Here is a 19,143-nt window from a genome sequence, read left to right on the forward strand (position 1 = left end):
TTCCTAGCACAGTAACCGAGACATAGTGGGGGTTCGGTGAGGATTTGTTGGATGACGTTCCTACTGAGGTGTGGCTATTATCTGATGGACTAACATCTTACCGAGCACCTACTATGTGCCGAGCCCTGTGACAGTAGGGCGAGGGGACAGAGTGTTATCAGCTGTGATTTCACAGAGTTAATCATCAAAGATAAAACTTCAGACAGTTCTCTACTGACCAAGAATATTTTCTTTATTAAAATGTTGTACAATGACATCACTAAGATTCTACGTGATTTAGGTCAATCAGTAACATGTACAGCATAAGTTTATCTTCAATGTGCTGTTTTCTCACCCCAAACACTTCACGGACGACCTCAGTCACTTGTACAAACACCCTGTTCCTCCCCATGTAGGGGGATAAAATGAGGTCAGCCACAGCAGGGGACAGGATGGGTCCTGAGTAACCTCCGCTCCCAAATTTCTCTCAGGCGTGCTCCTCTGGGACTTTCCCACTCGTTTTCTCTTGAATGAAAAAGACAGTAAGTTTAGCCTCCTTTAAGAAACCAAGTGAGCCTCTCTTGCCTGTCTCTGTCTTCAAGGAGACAATCAGACCTTCTGAAGAACCACACACCAGTTGCCCTGGTCATAGTAGCTCTGCAGCAGGTGGACACCACTCAGGGTCTGGCAGGCCGCCTCCAGCTCGCCCTCACGGAACACGTGGTAGTAACGATGGAACACGGCGCCCGGGGCCGATCCTGCCGCACCAACAGGCTTGTCCTTCCCGGGGCTGCCCTTATGGTGCCAGGGAACCAGTAAGTCTTGAGCATGAAAAGAAGTCCTGTTAGTGTGAACAGGTAGCCTGGCATCCGTGACATCGCTGGTGTTACCCCCTTCCCCTGGGCAGTCGGGAATGGCTGGGACACAACACGGGGCGTCCTGGTCACCCACGTCAGGCACCTGCCCTCCCAGTGACACGGGCACCGCTGCTGCATCACTGTCCGTCTCCTGTTCCTTTCCTTGGCTAACTCTGTTTTCTCTAAGATACTTGGATTTCTTCTTATTATATTCCTGTTCCATCGCCCAGACATAAATCAGTGCGGTCCCGCCAGGCCTCAGGAGTCGAACAAGTTCTCGGAGAGCCGCCACTCTGCGCTCCTAGTGAAAAAAAACCACGTTGCCCTTTATCGACCGGGAGGAAAGGCAGAGAGCAAACAGGAAAGTGTAAGTGAAGACAGGGCTGTTTTCATTATGATGAACAGCCCAGAAAATCTCGCAAAATACAAAGCAAAAAAAGAAGAAAAATGGAAATTTTGTTCTGTGACTGAGGGAGTGAAAAGTGTCAAAGAAACAGGGAAAAGGGCATTTTTAATTGTGTTAATAAAGCAGAAGCATAGGTGGTTATCCATTTGATTTCGTTTTGAACTCAGGTAAGCTGGTCAGGTATACAGAAATGCCTGGTAATGCCGGCTCGGGGGAGTCTGTAAAATCATTGCTTAGGTTAGGGGAGAAACCCCGGACACACGGAAAAACAAGCTGTTTTTTCTTTTAAGAAAAATATAAAACATTAAAGTCACTTGTTTCAAAACCAGGAACGTCTGTGATGAATTAAAAGCATGAGTTAAGCTCCTCAACACCTGAGTTTTGAAAAAAGAAGACAAGCAGGCGGGAAGGAGACGAGTCAGGGAGACGAGCGCGGGCCCTGGGCCAGGGAGCTCCCCGCCATCTGACAGCGGAGCTGCGGAGCCCCTGGACCTCGGAACACTCGGGCCGGCCGCAGACAGAACCAGGCGGCACTGAAAGCGCGTCCCCCCGCCCACCCCGGCCTCGCGGGAGCTCGGGCGCCGCGCACCTCCTCTGCGAAGGGGGCGAAGGGCCGGGCCACCAGGGAGAGGACGGGGCGACCGGAGAAGCTGCGACTGGGTCCACCGCAGCCACCCGGGGGCACGTCCTGCCCCGAGCTGCAGTTCTGGGGAGACCGAGGCAACACTCACGGCGGTGGCGAGGTGGTGAATCACGGCAATGGAGAGGCAGGCGTCGCACGAGCCGCTGCGCAAGGGCACGGCCAGCGCGTCCCCGACCAGGGCCTGGAAGCGCCGCTCGCCGCAGATGTCCGCGAGGCTCCGGCTGCGATCACAGCCGATCTGCGGCAGGGAGAGAGAATTCCGGAACGGGTTGGTTGGACGTCCCGAGAGCCCCCCAGCCACGGCGTACCCGCTACCACACGCTCGGCGGCGGGAAAAGCTGGGAGGCGGGGAGAGTCTCAGTCCCTCCAGCCGGCGCGAAGGCCCGCCGGGTACCGCAGGGCAGCCTTTTCCTCGGCACCGGAGTCGAACCGAACTCGGAGCAGCGCGTGGAAATACAAGGAGCAGAGTAAAGACGACAGAGGTGGACACGGTTAGTCCCCACTGGCATCCAGTGCATCACCCACCAGAATCCAGAGCTTTGGGTAACGGGAACCATCCCCAAAACACAGACTTCTGGTCCTTTGTGGGGGCCTACAGGTGTCTCTCAATACAAACTCTACTGTGCTGGCCCCCACAGCAGGAGGACGGCTGCGGTCTTTGCCCGCTTCTTTTTACCTTTCAATACATATGACTGTACAATCAGAAAATAAAATCCCCAAACAATAAAAAAGTAAAATAATTAATTTCATTTTTTTTAAAAGCTTTGAGTCTTGTTCTGTTCAGCACTTAACCCATATACATCAAGAATAAAGTGCTGAATTCAAACTTTGTAAAATGCTATTTAATGAAACCTTTTAGTCTAAGCCACCATTGTAGGGGAACAGCAGCGTCCCTTCATGTCCCCAGGGAGGGAGGCCTCTTGCGCCATCCGCAGGGGCCTGGTTCTGCTTGACATGTTTGAGAGCAGGACTGTCCCTCTCCTCTCCAGCTCTGCTGTTATTTTTGTACCCAGTTTTGCTGTTTAGTCCCGAGAGTATCCTGTGTGCACGTGTGCGTGTGTGTGTGTGGAGGACCAGAGCAATGAACAGTGTACACAGGTAAACTGAGAGACGATGTGGGGAGCGGCATGAGAAATATTAAATCACTAATTAATAATTATCCCCAGGTATTTCTTCTTAACTCATTCTCTACAAGAGAGAAGAAGCAACGTGAAAGAATTCAGCAGACAGAAGCGGCCTCCTCAAGCTTGGATTTGCTCATTTGAATTTAAGATGCAGTGACCACTGATTATTAGGGTTCCCTCAGTCTATCCCAGAAAAAGAATAGAGTCCTCATGTCAAAACAAGTCTTAAATCACGCTGCCATGCTAGTTAGACCTAATGATGAATCTGCTCAATTTCTAAGTGGTATTAAACAGCTTCTATATTCCATCCCAGAGCTGCATTAATCTTTGAAGCATAATGAAAGGCACCAAGCTAGAGGTAAAGCACAGCAATGTCCCCTTGATATATCCTAAGATGAGAAAGTACGAAGGCTCACTCCTAACAACAGCGGCGCAATTCCCAATTGACTCCTGCCTCTACCTCCGTGGGATACATAACTGACTTACTACTTTTATGTCTTTTCTTCCATATTCTATGCTGCTGAGCCAGCAACCACAGTACCAAGCTGACAATACTACTCACATAATTCGTGTATTACATTCCAGGGCTTGTCACCTTATTTCACAATAAAATTCAGTTAACGGAGTCAGAAGTCTCAAGTCGGTCCAATTCTGACAGATTGCTATAGATCTTGCTAAAAGTCAACAGGAAAAAACCCAACTTTACTACAAAACAAAAACTAGGAGAGAGAGCTCAACAAAGAAGGAAAGTTATTGCCCGAAAACCACAAGAAGGCAGAACAAGGAGAAGAGCAACCAAACCAAACCAGAGGAAATGTCCTTCGTCCCACTGCCAGGCCACTGCACATCTGTATGGGGGGCCCCCCCGTGCCAACAAGAGACGGGGATGGTTTGACTCACAAACCAGCAGGTCGAGGGGAGACAGGACTCGTGCCTGGTGCACGACCTCCATCCTGTGCTGATTCTGCCCGAGTCTTACACACAATCTTCGTCAAATCATCATTAATTTGCTCTCTTCCCTTTCTATTTTTAAATTTCCGTAAGTCTTTGGAACCAAGGAAAGCACCCAGAATGTGAAGGGCTCCCTAATCACGTTGCATAATGTCAAGTGTGACAGAATATGGCTTATTTATAAATGCAATTTATAAATACATTTATTAAAGGACTCATGTAAGGCTACGTAATTCTGTGTGCTGGACAGTCAGTGACATGAAAACACACAATGGCTGGGCTTGAAATGCGTACTTACTAATTTTTTAAATCTTCAACAAAACATTAAACATGCAATTCCTGAAAGCCTGGTAAAAAATGAAAAAACATTCAACCTAGTGGTCAAAGGTGCAAACTACAAAACAAGGTTTCATTTTTCTTCCAGTGAAGTATTGAAAATATTTTAAAACCAAAACACACCACAGTGAGGGCAGTAAGAAAAACTGCTCTCTGAAGCGCTAGGACAGTACAAATGGACGCCACTGATTTCCAAGAGCCATCTGGTGCACCACATTTTAAGGAGGATAAAATGTTCACAACTTTTTTTTTTAAGTAGGCTCCATGCCCGTCTCAAGCGGGGCTTGAACTCACGACCCTGAGATCAAGACCTGAGCTGAGATCAAGGGTTGGCTGCTCAACCAATGAGCGACCAGGCACCCCAAAAACATGTATAACTTTTGACCCAATAATTATTCTTCTAAAAATTCATCCAAAAAAAAATTATCCAAAAGACAAAAAAAGCTAAACAAGCTAAAGAAACAAAACAGAATTGCCTTTTAACTGGAACAGCCACCAGATAGGCCAGCAGACTCTGTATTAACGACCTCAACCCTGAACACACACCCTGAAGTTAGCTGCTGCTATTACACGGCTAATGAGGAAGACTTGTCTCACCACAGGTAAGTCATCCGCCCCAAGTTAAAGTAGTTCAGTGGCAGTGCAGATTCAGACCTGGGCTTTTCTCACTCCAAACCCCATGTTCTTCCTTCCTGTCAGACTTTCTCAGGGCAGATGCTTGTCCCTGCGTCATTTATAAAAACCCCACACTGAACATGAGGAAGCATCCAGTAGCCTCTCCCTCACCGAGTGTTATCAAGTGCAGGAACTGAGGAAGACTACCCACTCACATGGAAGTATGAAGAGATACGAATGAGTCATCAAGGTGTACGCACACTCGGGACGATACAGGTTACAGGAAAAACACGGGAAGGACATCTCTCACAACAAAGTACTCTTTTAGGGGGTTAGGATTACAGGCAAACACCTTTCCTTTTTGTCCATTTTCTGAATTGTAGCTGTATTAGTTTTATTACTTAAAAAAATACCACACTTTTAAGCTACTAAGGAAACCAGCAAGATGGGGAGAGGAGACTGGCAGTAAGGGGCTGACAGCACGCAGAATGGGCAAAGCCCATCAACTACCGTGAAAACAGCAACCAGAAGTCTCAAGCTAAACTAGCTGAGTGATCTAGGAAAGCCACTAAACGTCTGTTTAGTCATAAAAATGCCAACTTCTTAGGGTTGAGATGAGAACCAAACGAAATGATGTGTATTAAATGCTTCACTCCGCAAATGTTGTAACGACTACACAGAACAAAGCAGGGACACGACTTCTCATCCTAGGTTCTAGATACACAGAGAAATCCAGGTGTCCTCAGTGTCTGTCACTCTGAGTGAAGGCCCAGCCGTTCATTCTGAGTCTGTCCCATCTCCTTCAGGGTTACAGGACACAGCACCGTATATTCCGCTTTGCATGTGAGAAACTGAAGGCGAACTCACAGGTTTGCTCCTCGCTGCTTAGCAAACCATCGACAAGCTTCCATGATGTGCCAAGTAGCTGATTTCTGCCACATCTGAGATGACAGCCAGCTGTTCTGTCAGCAGAGTCGGCCTTTAAGATCTCTGTTAGCAGAACGCCACAGAGTAAAGACCCTGCCACCGGAACAAGGTTCTAACACTTCTCCTGATACCATGGAACCTTGGGACTGTTTTCCTGTTGGTAAAATGGGAGTGGTAGTAATGATCTCCTACACCCTGTGAGAAAACACAGCTCAGCACTTCGCACACACTGTTAGTGGCCATTCTGTCCTTTCCATTACTGGGGTAGTCAATGGTTCACACACAAAGCAAAACAAAAACAGAAATGTTCAGAGGGTCTTAAACAAACACATCTCCAATTCTTATCAACAGATAATTGGCATCATTATTATTAGTAGCTTTGCAATCCCAACTTTTTACAGCAACCCAAGAAAGTCTCTACAATGTATTAAGTAGTTATTTATCTGAGAAATTTGGGCTGAAAGTGGTCTGAGACCAACGCAGAGAATCATCACTTAGTGAGTGAGTCGGGCTGAGCTCTGGGTACGTACTATCTCATCTACTGCTAGGAAAGGCGGCAAGTTTCCTAAAGGTATAAAGTCTTTGCTTACAAAATTTACCTCTGAACATAAAGGCAGCAGCCAGTGCTAATGACAGAAATGAAGAGTAACTAAAGATATCTAAAAAATAAAAAGCAGGGGTGCTTGGGTGGCTCAGTTGGTTAATCACCTGCCTTTGGCTCAGGTGATGATCCTGAGTCCCAGGATCAAGACCCGCATCAGGCTCCCGGCTCAGCACGGAGTCTGCTTCCCCCCTCACCCTCCTCCCTCTCACACACTCTCTCTCTCTCCAATAAATACATTCTATCTCTCCAATAAATACATAAATCTTAAAAAAAAAAAAAAAAGATACCCCTGGAACAAATAATACATTTTATGTTAATAAAAAAAGAAAAAGAAATTAAAAAATGAAAGGCAGCTTATAAAACAATTTCCATGAGGGCTTAAGCTAGTATTTAAAAAATACATTTTGTTAAGGAATCATGTAATAATATTATAAACGTTTTTTTTTTTTAATTCTGAGGCAATCCTATGTGTGCAGACTCAGAATGCATGCCCCAGGTGATACCCCCTCATAAATATCAAAAAAATGCACATATTTTCAGGGTCAAAGACGGCTGCTCAAAATACATTCAAATACACAGGCGGGAGCTTCAGCAGCTTCCCTCTGCCATCCGTGACTCCATTTCTGGTATAACAAACACCGGACACAAGGCATCTTCATTCCCGCACCAAACCAACATCTATGGAGCCTTCCCAAGAGGTCAGGCCCGCAGCAAGCTCTGCAAATCGCACGTGCCAACCACAAAATGAATATAAATAATGGGAAGTGACTATACTTGTGATTTTCTAATTCTTCAACGTGAATTCCTTCTTGAACAGATTCAGATTTTGGCAAATCATGTTTCTCAACTCTAACAGGATAAGGCAGTCGGGAGGACTCCGTTCCACCCAGCTTCCCGGCCATGGGTGCCGTCGGGCTCAATAAAGCTGTGGGTTAGACCACGAAGGTGCAAGAGCAGAGCTCCGTGAGGGACATTCTAGACAACACCTGAAGATGACAGTGTCAGAAGACATCACTCTGATTTTAAGTGGCACACAGGGAATTCTTCCACATGAACAAATCTAACTCATTAGACCTTATTCTTCTTAGACTAAAATTAAATTATAAACATGATGACAATACATGGATACTAATGTCTTATCTCGATGAAATAAAATCTGTCTTCTAATGCATGAACTCTGCCTTTCCTCAAGCGCAGCATAACTCACTTTGCTCATGGAAGAAGTAAAGATACAGACGATGCGCAAGTGATGTTGTCCGGGGACCCGTGGGTGCGCACTGCTCTTGCTGTCCCTATCCACCCTCCTGACTTTAGTCCTCCTGCCCCTAATCTTGAGAAAGGGAGGCTTTGGTCCTCTCAGAGCAGCGCTGACATGGGGATTTACAATAATGCACCAGTGTAGGGAGAACCATCTCCTTCCTAGCACGGCAGAAAAAAAAGTGGACTGCAGGAAAGAAATCACAGCAACTGGAAACAGAAATGTGGCAACAGAAAGAAGTGGATTCAGATCCTACCCCTTGCGCTGTAACCTCGATCACATGGTTTAAGCTACTTAAGCCCTGGTTTCCTCAAGAGTAACCTTTATTTTTTCCTACTGTGAGTAAAAGAACACTATATTTGGCATCAGAGGCATGGGTTCAAGTTTCAGCTCTGTCCCCTAATTACAGGACATCAGGGAAGTAATATAGTCTGTGAGTCTCAGTTGCTTCATTTATAACAGACAGATGAAAATATTAGCTTTAACTTCCTCACATTTAGAAGGATCAAAGCAAAGAAAGTGGCTTCTCTAAATATCCTTTCTGACCTGTGAAAAGTTTAATAAATTTAAGATAGTTTTACTGATAAAATAATCAAAATCTAAAGGGAAGGGAAAAACACAAACATACACTACAAATAATGGCATTCATGCCCACAAATTCTCAGGGGAATTAAAAAAAAAGGAGTACTCATAAATTTTCCATCTGTTGGTTACAAATTTTCATCAGTGACCTAAAAAACAGCATTCTAGCAGAAGGAAGAAGGTGATAATAACAGACAAAGTCAAAAAGGAGCCAGAAGCAAAGTGACTTACCATGTATAGGTCCTGATTGATGCCAAGATACTTTCCATTTCCACAGCCAACATCGGCCACTAACGAACCACTTGGCAAAGCTTTCAAGAAGTCCACGACGCGCGGCCATGGGGTGTGCCTCGTGCTGCTGAAGTGCCCAGCAATCTCCTCGTAGACCCGATGGACGTGCTCCCGCTCCAGCTGCGAGGCTTCTCGAGCGCTCCCAGGAAGCGATGGGGAGGTCTGCTTCGTCTGGCTGTCACAGACCAGAGGGTAACCTAATGGAAAAGGAAGGCAATACAAACCTCTTCTTTCTATCCAGTGGTTCATACGGTATCATGTTTTCTTAAATGATCTAGCAATTCAAGGCAAATTCAATGGTAAGAGATAAGCAGGCCCTGATTTAACAGTTTAAAAACAGCTCTTACCCAACAAGTCCAATTTCGTGAGTGAGGGGCCAAATAAAGAGAAGGGTAAAATCCATCTGCAACAGGACATGAACTGCAGTTCTATAACAGCCTAACAATGCAGGTGCCTAGTTCATCCGGGGATGAAGGGTCCTTTAATTTAGGAAAGCATCTTGATTGGCCTGGCCTAACCAGAAGAAATTTAGCGAATTCACAGGAGTTAAGGTTTTTCTCTTGGTGAGCAAAGGAAACAGGAGCTCTGGGGCAATACACTAGCACTCTGGAAAAAACAACAAGACCTAGGAGAAAGTGTCATTTGGTTATGACCACAGCATTTAATGAACACCATTTGAAGCAGTTTGTACAGATGGCCTCAATTCTTACTGTAACACCATGAGCTGGAACTACTGCGTCCATTTCACAGATGAGGACACTGAGGCACAGAATGCTAAGTAACAATCCTGAAGTGACAAAGATGGTAAGTCACAGAGCCAGGATTTGCACGCAGGCAGTGGGGACTCAAGAGCCCACAATCTCAGTGACAACAGAATCAACATACCCTAAGGAGAACACCATTAACTCAAGGAGATGACAAAAGGAAGTTGAGGATACACTGTTATCCTAATTAACATCCTAATTAAATGGATTCTGAAGTTGTTCCCTCTTCCCTGCAACCCATCTAACACTCATTTTAAATCCTTGCCTGTTCTCTGTTAATTTCCCTTTATCTTTGGCCGAAGTCTATGAGCCACATTTTTTTACTGCAGCAAAGAAAGGAGGAAAGAGCGGTGCTCCCGGAAAAGCCACAGTCAGGACAGAGGCAATAATGAGAAATCACGTGGCAGCTCAGAAGTGGGCCGCAGTGTACACGGCTTCGGGAATTCTCCCTAACTCTAATCAGAGGGGGCCGAACCTCAAGAAAGAGATGGGAGAGAGCTTGTGTCTGCTACCGTGTGAAGGGCAACTCTAAACATTTCATGCAGAATTTAAGAAAACCCGATGGCTCTAACAAATGCAGGTGACAACAGACGGGTTACCTTGTATGTTGGGCACATCAGGATTACACTACTGCATACGCGACAGTGACCCTAAGCCGGTCCTGGCAACATTTTACTGTTTTAGAAATTATAAACAGCTAAGTAATCTAAAGAAAGGGGTATTCCATGGGGGGCCTGGGTGGCTCAGTGGGTTAAAGCCTCAAAGCCTCTGCTTTCGGCTCAGGTCATGATCCCAGGGTCCTGGGATCTCTGGCTCTCTGCTCCACAGGGAGCCTGCTTCCTCCTCTCTATCTCTGCCCACCTGCGATCTCTCTCTGTCAAATAAATAAATAAATAAAAATCTTAAAATAAAAAAAATGTTTATTTGGCATCCAACTATGCTTAAGTACTATATGTAGGGAAAAATGAAGATGAATAAAATGCATTCCCTGCCTTTAAGGAATATAAACTCAATGGGGGTGGTTAAGAAAAATCTACATTACACAGAATATGAGAAATGCCATTAGAGAAGTTAAAACAAAGCTCTCCATGGTTCTGATGGGACTTTAAAAGATTTTTACACTAGATTTACTCCATTTTACAGTGGAACCAAAACTATATACTTACTGCAATTACACGGTGTTTGCCTCACTTTCCTAAATGTAAACGATGTCCTTATTCCCCTCTTGCTTAAAGTTAAGTCGCCAACATCACTGGTGATAATTCCACCTTTATGACCCTTGGATGCTTGAACAGTATCAAATTTCCTGGGTGTGATTCTAAAAACAACAGTCAAAATAATTTATTTAACATTGTATTTAAAAAAATATTTCATGTCTTTTTAAAAATATTAAGGGAACAGACCAAATTAAGAATTTACGGCAAAAATCTATTGGATTCCCCAAATTGTTAAGCACTACATAATAAAAACAAAGAAATAGAAGTCTCTATTTTTTAAAAAGTTATCTTCAGGGTAATAGTAAAAGAATGTACACTAACAAATTATTCAAGAAATACAAATAGAATAGTAACAAATATTTAATTTTTTTTTTTTTTAAGATTTTAAGTAATCTCTACACACAATGCGGGGCTTGAACCCACAACTTCAAGATCAAGAGTCCCATGCTCCTCTGACTGAGCCAGCCAGGCACCCACAAATATTTAATTAACACTAATTCTGAGGAAAGAGAAAACAAGGAACAAATAGAGCAAAAAGGAAACACATAAACAGTAAACCTAAATCCAATCAATAATTATGTCAAATGTAAAAGGACTGTAATATGCAATTAAATAAAGAACAAGGAATGTCAGAATGGGTTAAAAAAAAAAAAGTCCAATTATATGCTGATTACAAAAGTCAATCCCCTTAAAATAAGGACATAGAATGGTTGAAAATCAAGATAGGAGGAAAAAATAAAAAGATACAGGGGCACCTTGGTGGCGCAGTAAGTTGAGCATCGGCCTTCAGCTCACGTCATGATCCTAGGGTCCTGGGATCAAGTGGCCCATCGGGCTCCTTGCTCAGTGGGGAACCTGCTTCTCCCTCTCCTCCCCATTGTGTTCTCTCTCAAATAAATAAAATCGTTTAAAAAGGGGGGGGGCACCCGGGTGGCTCAGTGGATTAAGCTTCTGCCTTCGGCTTGGGTCCTTGGACCTCAGGGTCCTGGGATCGAGCCCTGCATCGGGCTCTCTGCTCAGCGGGGAGCCTGCTTCTCCCTCTCTCTCTGCCTGCCTCTCTGCCTACTTGTGATCTCTTTCTCTGTGTGTCAAATACATAAATAAAATCCTAAAAAAAAAAAAAAAAAGATAACATACAGAAGGCAAGTATTTTGCATGTTCCAAGCAAAACCAAAAGGAAAGTGGTATAGCTATCCTAAACAAAGCAGGCTTCAAAGGCATAAATACTGCTAGAGATGAAAAGGGACAGTGAGCTTGAACTCATGACCCTGAGTGATCCAGAGTCTGATACCTAACCAACTGAGCCAGTCAGGAGCCCCAAAAAGGGACATTTCATAATAACAACAGTGTCAATACGACAGGAATATATAAACACCACATATATTTATTTATATGCCTCTAACAACACAGCCTCAAAATATATAAAGCAAAAAGCAAACAAAAAATAACAGGAGAAACAGACAAACACCTAATAATCATTGTAGCTTTGAACACTTCTTTCTTAGTAAGGGAGATCTAGCTGAGCGTCAAGATCATCAACATCAGAAAACCACAGATAACAGAACAGTTCCAGGCCGCCTGACATTCTCACCAGTACTTGGTATTATCTGAGTTTTTAATTTTCATCATTTTAGTAGGTGGCAAGTGGTATGAAATTGTGGTGGGTTTCTTTCTTTCTTTTTTTTTTTTTTTAAGACTTTTTTATTTGAGAGAGAGTGAGTGTGCATGCACGAGTGGAAGGAGGGGCAGGGGAGAGCATCTTCAAGCCGACTCCCCCCGAGCCTGCAGCCTATCTCAGGACCCATGAGATCAAGACCTGAGCCAAAACCACGAGTGGGATGCTTTACCAGCTGAGCCACCCAGGCACTCCTGAAACTGTGATTTTAGTCTGCATTTCTCCAATGACTGAGGATACTGTATCTCCCCCCATGTACTCATTAGCCATTCACTGATAATTTCTTTGGTGAAGAACCTGTTCAAACCTTAAGCCCAAACCTTTGTCAGATACATGTATTCTGGATATTTTCTCCCCATGTGTGGCATGCCTTTTCATTTTTTTAATGATATTTTTTTGACAAGGAAGTTTTTAATTTTGATGCAGTTCTTTTTTTCCTTTTATAGTGTGTTCTAAAATCTTTCTTTAAAAACCTCTGCCTACCCCAAGGTTGCAAAAATATTCTCTTGTATTTTCTTCTAGATGTTTTATAAGTTTTACTTTTACATTTAAATCTATGCTCTACCTTGGGGCACCTGGGTGGCTCAGTCCGTTAAGCGCTAAACTCTTGATTTCAGCTCAGGTCATGATCTCTGGGCCATGAGATCAATGAGCTCAAGCCCCAAGTCAGGCTCCACGCTCAGTAGAGAGTCTGCTTGGGATTTTTGTTCTGCTTCTCCCTTACCTTTGCCCCTCCCCCAGCTTGAACATGCTCATGCTCCCTCTCAAAATGAATAAATAAATCTTTGGGAAAAAAAAATCTATGATCTACCTCATATTACTCTTTTTGTTAATGGCTATGAGGCAGATCATGGTTCATTTTATTTCCACAAGGACCCAGTTCCAGCACCACCTGTTTATAAAGTTTCCTTCCACATTCAATTGCATTGGTGTCTTTGTCAAAAAATAACTGACTGTGGGGCTCCCGGGTGGTTCAGTTGGTTTAGCATCAGCCTTCAGCTCGGGTCAGGATCCCAAGGTCCTGGGATTGAGCCCTTCCCTGCTCAGCGGGAAGTCTTCCTTCTCCCTCTCCCTCTGCCTGCTGTTCCTCCTAGTTACACTGTCTCTCAGTCTGTCAAAAAAAAAAAAAAAATTAACTGACCTGATATCTGAGAACATATTCTGCCCCACTGGTCTATCTGTCTATCTATACACCAACACCACATTCTTTTTTCTCTGTCTCTTTTTCCAGACAGGCTCGACATCCAGCCTAGAGCCCATCATGGGGCCCGAGCTCACAACCCTGAGATCGAGACCTGAGCTAAGATCAAGAGTTGGACATTTAACAACTGAGCCACCTGGGCATCCTATACACTTTTTAGATTATATAGCTTTAGTAAATTTTAAAATCTAGGTAGAATAAATCCTCCAACACTATTCTTCTACTTTAAGACTGTTTTGATTATACTAGATCTTTCACGTTTCCTTATAAATTTTAGAATTTGCTCATCAATTTCTATAAAAAAGTCTTCAGATTTCTAATTGGAATTACACTGAAACATTAGATAAACTTGGGACAAATGATAACAATATTAAGCTTCCTATCCCTGATAATGGCATCTCTACCTCTTCATTCATTTTGGTGTTCCTTAATTTCTCTCAGTAGTGCTTCATGATTTTCAGTGTATATGTGTTGCATAACGTTATTTTTGTTAAATTTATTCCTAAGATTTCAATCTTCTGAGTCCAAGTTTTCTGCTGGATATACCCTACCTAATCTGTCTCCTTTAGAGGTGCGTTTTACATTCAGAGAGAACATGCTAAGCCTGAAAGATCTCAGCAAGTTATTAAAAAGCATAATTTCATACTTAAGTGGTTGATGCCTCTTTATAAGGAACTAGGTAAGTTTTTTCTACACATCTAAAAAAGAGAAAGTTCAACCATATAATTAAAATGGATTTGATCCTAAAATGAAAAAACATAATGTATTTCAGTTCTCAATTTTCATTTTGTCATTGTTATACTATTACTTCAATCTGTTGTTAGAAGTCCCAAAAGGCAACAAAAGCAAAAATGAACAAGTGGGAATACATCAAAATGAAAACCTTGTGCACAGTGAAGGAAGTTATGAACAAAATGAAATGGCCACCTCCAGAATGAGAAAAAATATTTTATGTTATATAACATATAAAAGGTTAATATCTAAAACATATAAAGAATTCCTCAATAGCGAAAAACCTTCTAAAAAACAGGCAGAGGATCTTAATAGACATTTTTCCAAAGAAGACATATAGATGGTCAACAGATACATGAAATTCAATGTCACTAATTATTGGGCGAATACGAACCAAAACCACAGTGAGGTATCACCTCATACCAGTAACAACAGCTATGATCAAAAAGAAAAGAAATGACAAGTGTTAGTGAGGGTGTAGAGAAAAGGGAGCCCCTGGGCACTACTGGTGGAAATGTCGTTTGTGCAGCCGCTGCGGAAAACAGTGCAGAGATGCCTCAAAAATTAAAAATAGAACTACCCTGTGATCTAGCAATTCTACTACAGGATCTTTATCCAAAGGAAATAATACCAACTTGAAAAGATACCCGCATTCCATGGTCACTGTAGCATCATTTACAACAGGCAAGACATGGAAACAACCTAGCGTCCATCAATGGATGAATGAAGTTAGATAATGTGGTGTGCTATTTTTAAAAGCATTTTATTTTCATAGGCTACAACCTTGCTATATTCATTTTTTAGTTCTAGCACTTTTTTTGTAGAATGGCTAGGATTTTCTACATCCACAATCATAAAGAGTTTTACTTCCTCCTTTCAAATCCCTATGATTTTTATTTCTTTTTCTTGACTTATTATACTATGTAAAACACCCACTGTAATATTAAAGAGAGGTGGTGAGGGCAGACATCCCTGCCCTGTTGAGTATCCTAGGAAAAGGCATTCACTGTTTCACTATTTCACCATTAAATACGATATGAGCCGTGTATTTCTCAGAGATGCCCTTTATTGGCTTGAAGAAGTTTCCTTCTTGTCCTAGTTTGCCAAGTTTTTATCACGAACAGATGCTGAATTCTGTCAAATACATTTTCTGCATCAATCAAGATGATTAAATAATTTTATCACCTTTGTTCTTTTTATGTCATGAATTATATGGCTTGGTTTGAAAATGTTAAGCCAATTTTGCCATCCTGGAATAAACTCTACTTGGTCATGATGTACTTTCTTTTTTATATATCGTACAATTGGATTTTCTCCTATTCTGTTCAGGATTTTTTTTTACCAGTTACGAGAGACATTGGTCTGTAATCTTCTGTTATTGTATGTCCTTGACATGTTTTGGTGTCAGGGTATGCTGGTCTTATAAAACACATACGGAGAGTGGCTCTTTTAAAAGAGCTTGCACCAAAAGCAATTTTTTTTAGAAGTAAAAGCAGGCAAACGTCGCCTGAATTTATATGATTGTTACCCTGATAGAGGAAAGTAAGTACAACTATGGTATTAAACAAAGTCAAGATAGCTCAGAACAACGTGTATCCTGAAACTCTTATTAGCAAGTAAATTTCTCTCTTGAGGGCCAAGTAGTTCTCTATCACAGCTTTTTAAGTCAATTACTTTACTTGCCTAGAATTACATCTTAGACAAAGACCAAGCAGTACTTAACTGCTTTTGGAACCAATCTCAGATTTTTAGGAGTAGGTAATCCATGTTAAGATTAATCCTTAACATGAATTCTTTTAAACATTGCTGAACATTTTTTTCCTCCCTACTCAAATTTATAATCCAGTTGAAAAAAATATTAAATAAAAAGAGAAAAACCTTTTTTAGACTTAAATAAGAGTTCATTAGAAGAGACATCTCAAAGTAGCAGAAGCAATACAATCTTTAGGAGTTTAAGGGAGAAATTATTTCAGGTTAATGTCCCCAGAAAAAGTTTTACATATCAAAAGAAAGAGCTGAGCTCTATATTAAAAACAAGGAAAAGGAAATTTATTGCACTGAGTGCTGGCACAGGAGTAAAGACCCGAGGGCATAGCAAACATCTGGAGAAGAAGGAGCGATCAAGTCCAGCCAGAATGACAAGGTTAAGGACAGAATCTGAGGCCAGACTGCCTGTCTTCTCATCTTGGCTCTGCCACTTAATGATTTTGTGACTTTGTGCAAGTTACATAACCTCTTTATGCTCCAATTTCCTTTAAAAATGGGGACAAAGCCACAGAACCAACTATCCACTGTGACTTGTATGAGTTAAGCGAGCTAACTGCGTGAAACTTTGAGAACAAGGCCCAGCAGAAAGAAAATGCTCCAAAAGTAATTTAAAAGGAGAGTCAAATAAACTTATAGATAAATGCCTGCCAAGCCAGTCAAATAACCTCAAGGAGGGAAGTGCGTGGGTTTGCCTAGAAACACAGTTTGCTGTTAAACACATACGAATGGGTTTCATTTTAAAACAACAAAATGTTTTCTTCCACTTTTCTTAACACACTTTCTCACTCACTCTAGCTTCCCGTTCCCTACTTTTTTTTTTTTTTTAAGATTTTTTTTATTTATTTGACAGAGAGAGATCACAAGTAGGCAGAGAGGCAGACAGAGAGAGAAGGGGAAGCAGGCTCCTTGTTGAGCAGAGAGCCCGACGCGGGGCTCGATCCCAGAACCCGGGATCATGACCTGAGCTGAAGGCAGAGGCTTAACCCACTGAGCCACCCAGGCGCCCCCCACCCCCCGTTCCCTACTTCTAATACAGACAAAAATTTACTTCATTTTCAAGCAGCTCTGTCCCAACACAAACACAACAGCGGGGGAACAGTGACACAGGCCAGCTGATGCTCAGGCTTAGCGACGGGCAGCACAGAGCACGGTGGGGAGAGCCCAAGAACGCAGTCCTCGTCTACAGAAGGCCACAGACGGTCCCCAGTGGCAGGGCCAAGGCATCCAAGGGCCCACGTAGTCAGATTGCCCAATTTCCAAAAGTAGCTGAAGACTCACAGTTTCAGGTGAAAGCTGCTGATCTGCACATGCAGACAATTCATAAAAATGCTATCCCGGGGACCACCACTGGCCCAGCCAAAGAGAACATGGCCGCCCGCTGCATTTGCCTCAGGGCCTCCCAGGCTGCCCATTCTGATTTAAGGCATGGCGGCTGGAAGAGTAAATCCGAACTGCAGCGAAGTAAGAGTCTGGAATGAACTTTTCAGGGCAGAGTTTATCAACCTTTTTTTTTTTCTTAAAGTAAACCTTACCCTTGATGCGGTGCTCGAACTCACAACCCCAAGATCGAGAGTCACATGTTCCACTGACTGAGCCAGCAGGAGCCCCAAATCAACCTTCTTCAATTCCTGTCCCTCAGTAGTGCTTTCTAGTACTTGCTTCCAGCACACAGATCAAAGTAGTTTGTTTTTTTAATCAAGGTGTATGTCCTATGGTTTATGCATATTTTTAAGTGTATTAAATGTGCTTTTTCAACTTATTCTCCTGTCTACCCAGAGATTCTGATGAATAACTCCACGGTTGGTGTATTATTTGGTCAGCCTCTATTTCTATCTCTAACTGTAGCCCCTCCCTCCCTACCCTACCCCTACCCTTTCTCCTCTTCACTACACACACACACAAACTCGTAATACAGGCAATGGGTTTCAATGGGAGCCTTTAAAAAATAATACTGAGGGGTTTTGTTCCCTGAAATTATTGTAAAGAATTTTGATTCTAGAGAAAAGTTTAAAAATAAATGTTGCCTACAATTCAATCTTACAGAGATAAATACTCTTAACATTTAACCACACAATATTCTTTCTTTCTTTTTTTTTTTTTTTAAGATTTTATTTATTTGAGAGAGAGCGAGAGGGAGCATGCCCACGCACACATGCAACGAGGGGATAGGGGCAGGCAGAGGGAGAAGCACACTCCCTGGTGAGGCAGGAGCCGACGTGGGGCTCAATCCTGGGCCCCCAAGAAGATGACCTGAAGGCAGACACTTAACCAAATGAGTCACCCAGGCGTCCCCACACAATATTCTCTCAACAAGAAAATAATGTGATTGGGGGATTTAACCATCTGCCTTCCTTCAGCTCAGGTCATGATCCCGGGGTTCTGGGATCGAGCCTCACACTGGGCTCCCTGCTCAGAGGGGAGACTGCTTCTACCTCTCCCTCTGTAGCTACCCCCCACCCCCTCAATGCTCACTTGTTCTCTCTCTCAAATAAATAAAAATAAAAACTTTTAGGAAAGAGAGAGAGAAGAATGCAATTGAAATGATGTTTAGGAGAATTCATCTGTACCATTATCCAGAATTTAAAATATGTTTATATAAAGATCTATGAAAAGTAATTTTTCATTTTGTACTTGCTGAAATACCATTACTCTTAAGTTTAAATGCACCGATAGTAAAAATGTTTAAACTTAAAAAAAGAAAACGTGAATATTCTCAATTCTAGAAATACTTGAAACCACTGGATCGCCTCACCATTTTCATTTACTGAAAGTGAAAATATTTTAGGTGGCCATGAAAAAATACATCAGGTAAATTTAAGCCTCATTGCACAAAATCAGGCTATCTGTTTTTATGGCTCACCTTCAAGACATGTTACAGAATCATTTACATGTTCATTTCCTTGATTTCTTAAATGCATCAGTTAAAATCTCCAAGCAGGACTTTATTAATAAGCACAGAACTCAGCAGTATTTTAAGCAGAATACACGTAAATTTCAGTGGTGCGATGCTTCTCCTCCAAAGGCTAAAGCTATATTCTTGCCGAATGTGCAAAACCCATTTCTTTGAGATTACAGTCAATCAAACAAACTCAAATTGAGGGCCATTCTATAAAACAACTGGCTCCCTTAAAAATGCCAATGACCAGAAAGACGAAGAGAAGTTGCGGAATTGTTTCCAAGTAAAGACGACTGAAGAGAACGGACAGCCAATCAC

The 19,143-nt window shown here is 42.6% G+C and overlaps 1 protein-coding gene across 2 annotated transcripts in view; it reads right to left on the bottom strand.

Moving 5' to 3' along the window:
• Positions 1 to 209: 209 nt before the first annotated feature.
• ALKBH8 (alkB homolog 8, tRNA methyltransferase) overlaps positions 210 to 19,143 on the bottom strand; it is a 49,901-nt gene continuing 30,967 nt past the window's right edge. For both annotated transcript variants that reach the window (XM_004764418.3, XM_004764417.3), the window contains exons 9-12: positions 10,504 to 10,655; positions 8,514 to 8,770; positions 1,974 to 2,123; positions 210 to 1,137 (exon numbers count right to left, since the gene is read on the bottom strand). In XM_004764418.3, the coding sequence (XP_004764475.1) occupies positions 589 to 1,137; positions 1,974 to 2,123; positions 8,514 to 8,770; positions 10,504 to 10,655 (1,108 nt within the window). In that variant the 3' untranslated portion in view covers positions 210 to 588. The remainder of the gene's footprint in view (positions 1,138 to 1,973; positions 2,124 to 8,513; positions 8,771 to 10,503; positions 10,656 to 19,143) is intronic.

This window comes from Mustela putorius, unplaced genomic scaffold (assembly GCF_011764305.1).
Source record: "Mustela putorius furo isolate JIRA1106 unplaced genomic scaffold, ASM1176430v1.1 tig00000198_pilon_pilon_pilon, whole genome shotgun sequence".
Taxonomy (NCBI): domain Eukaryota; kingdom Metazoa; phylum Chordata; class Mammalia; order Carnivora; family Mustelidae; genus Mustela; species Mustela putorius.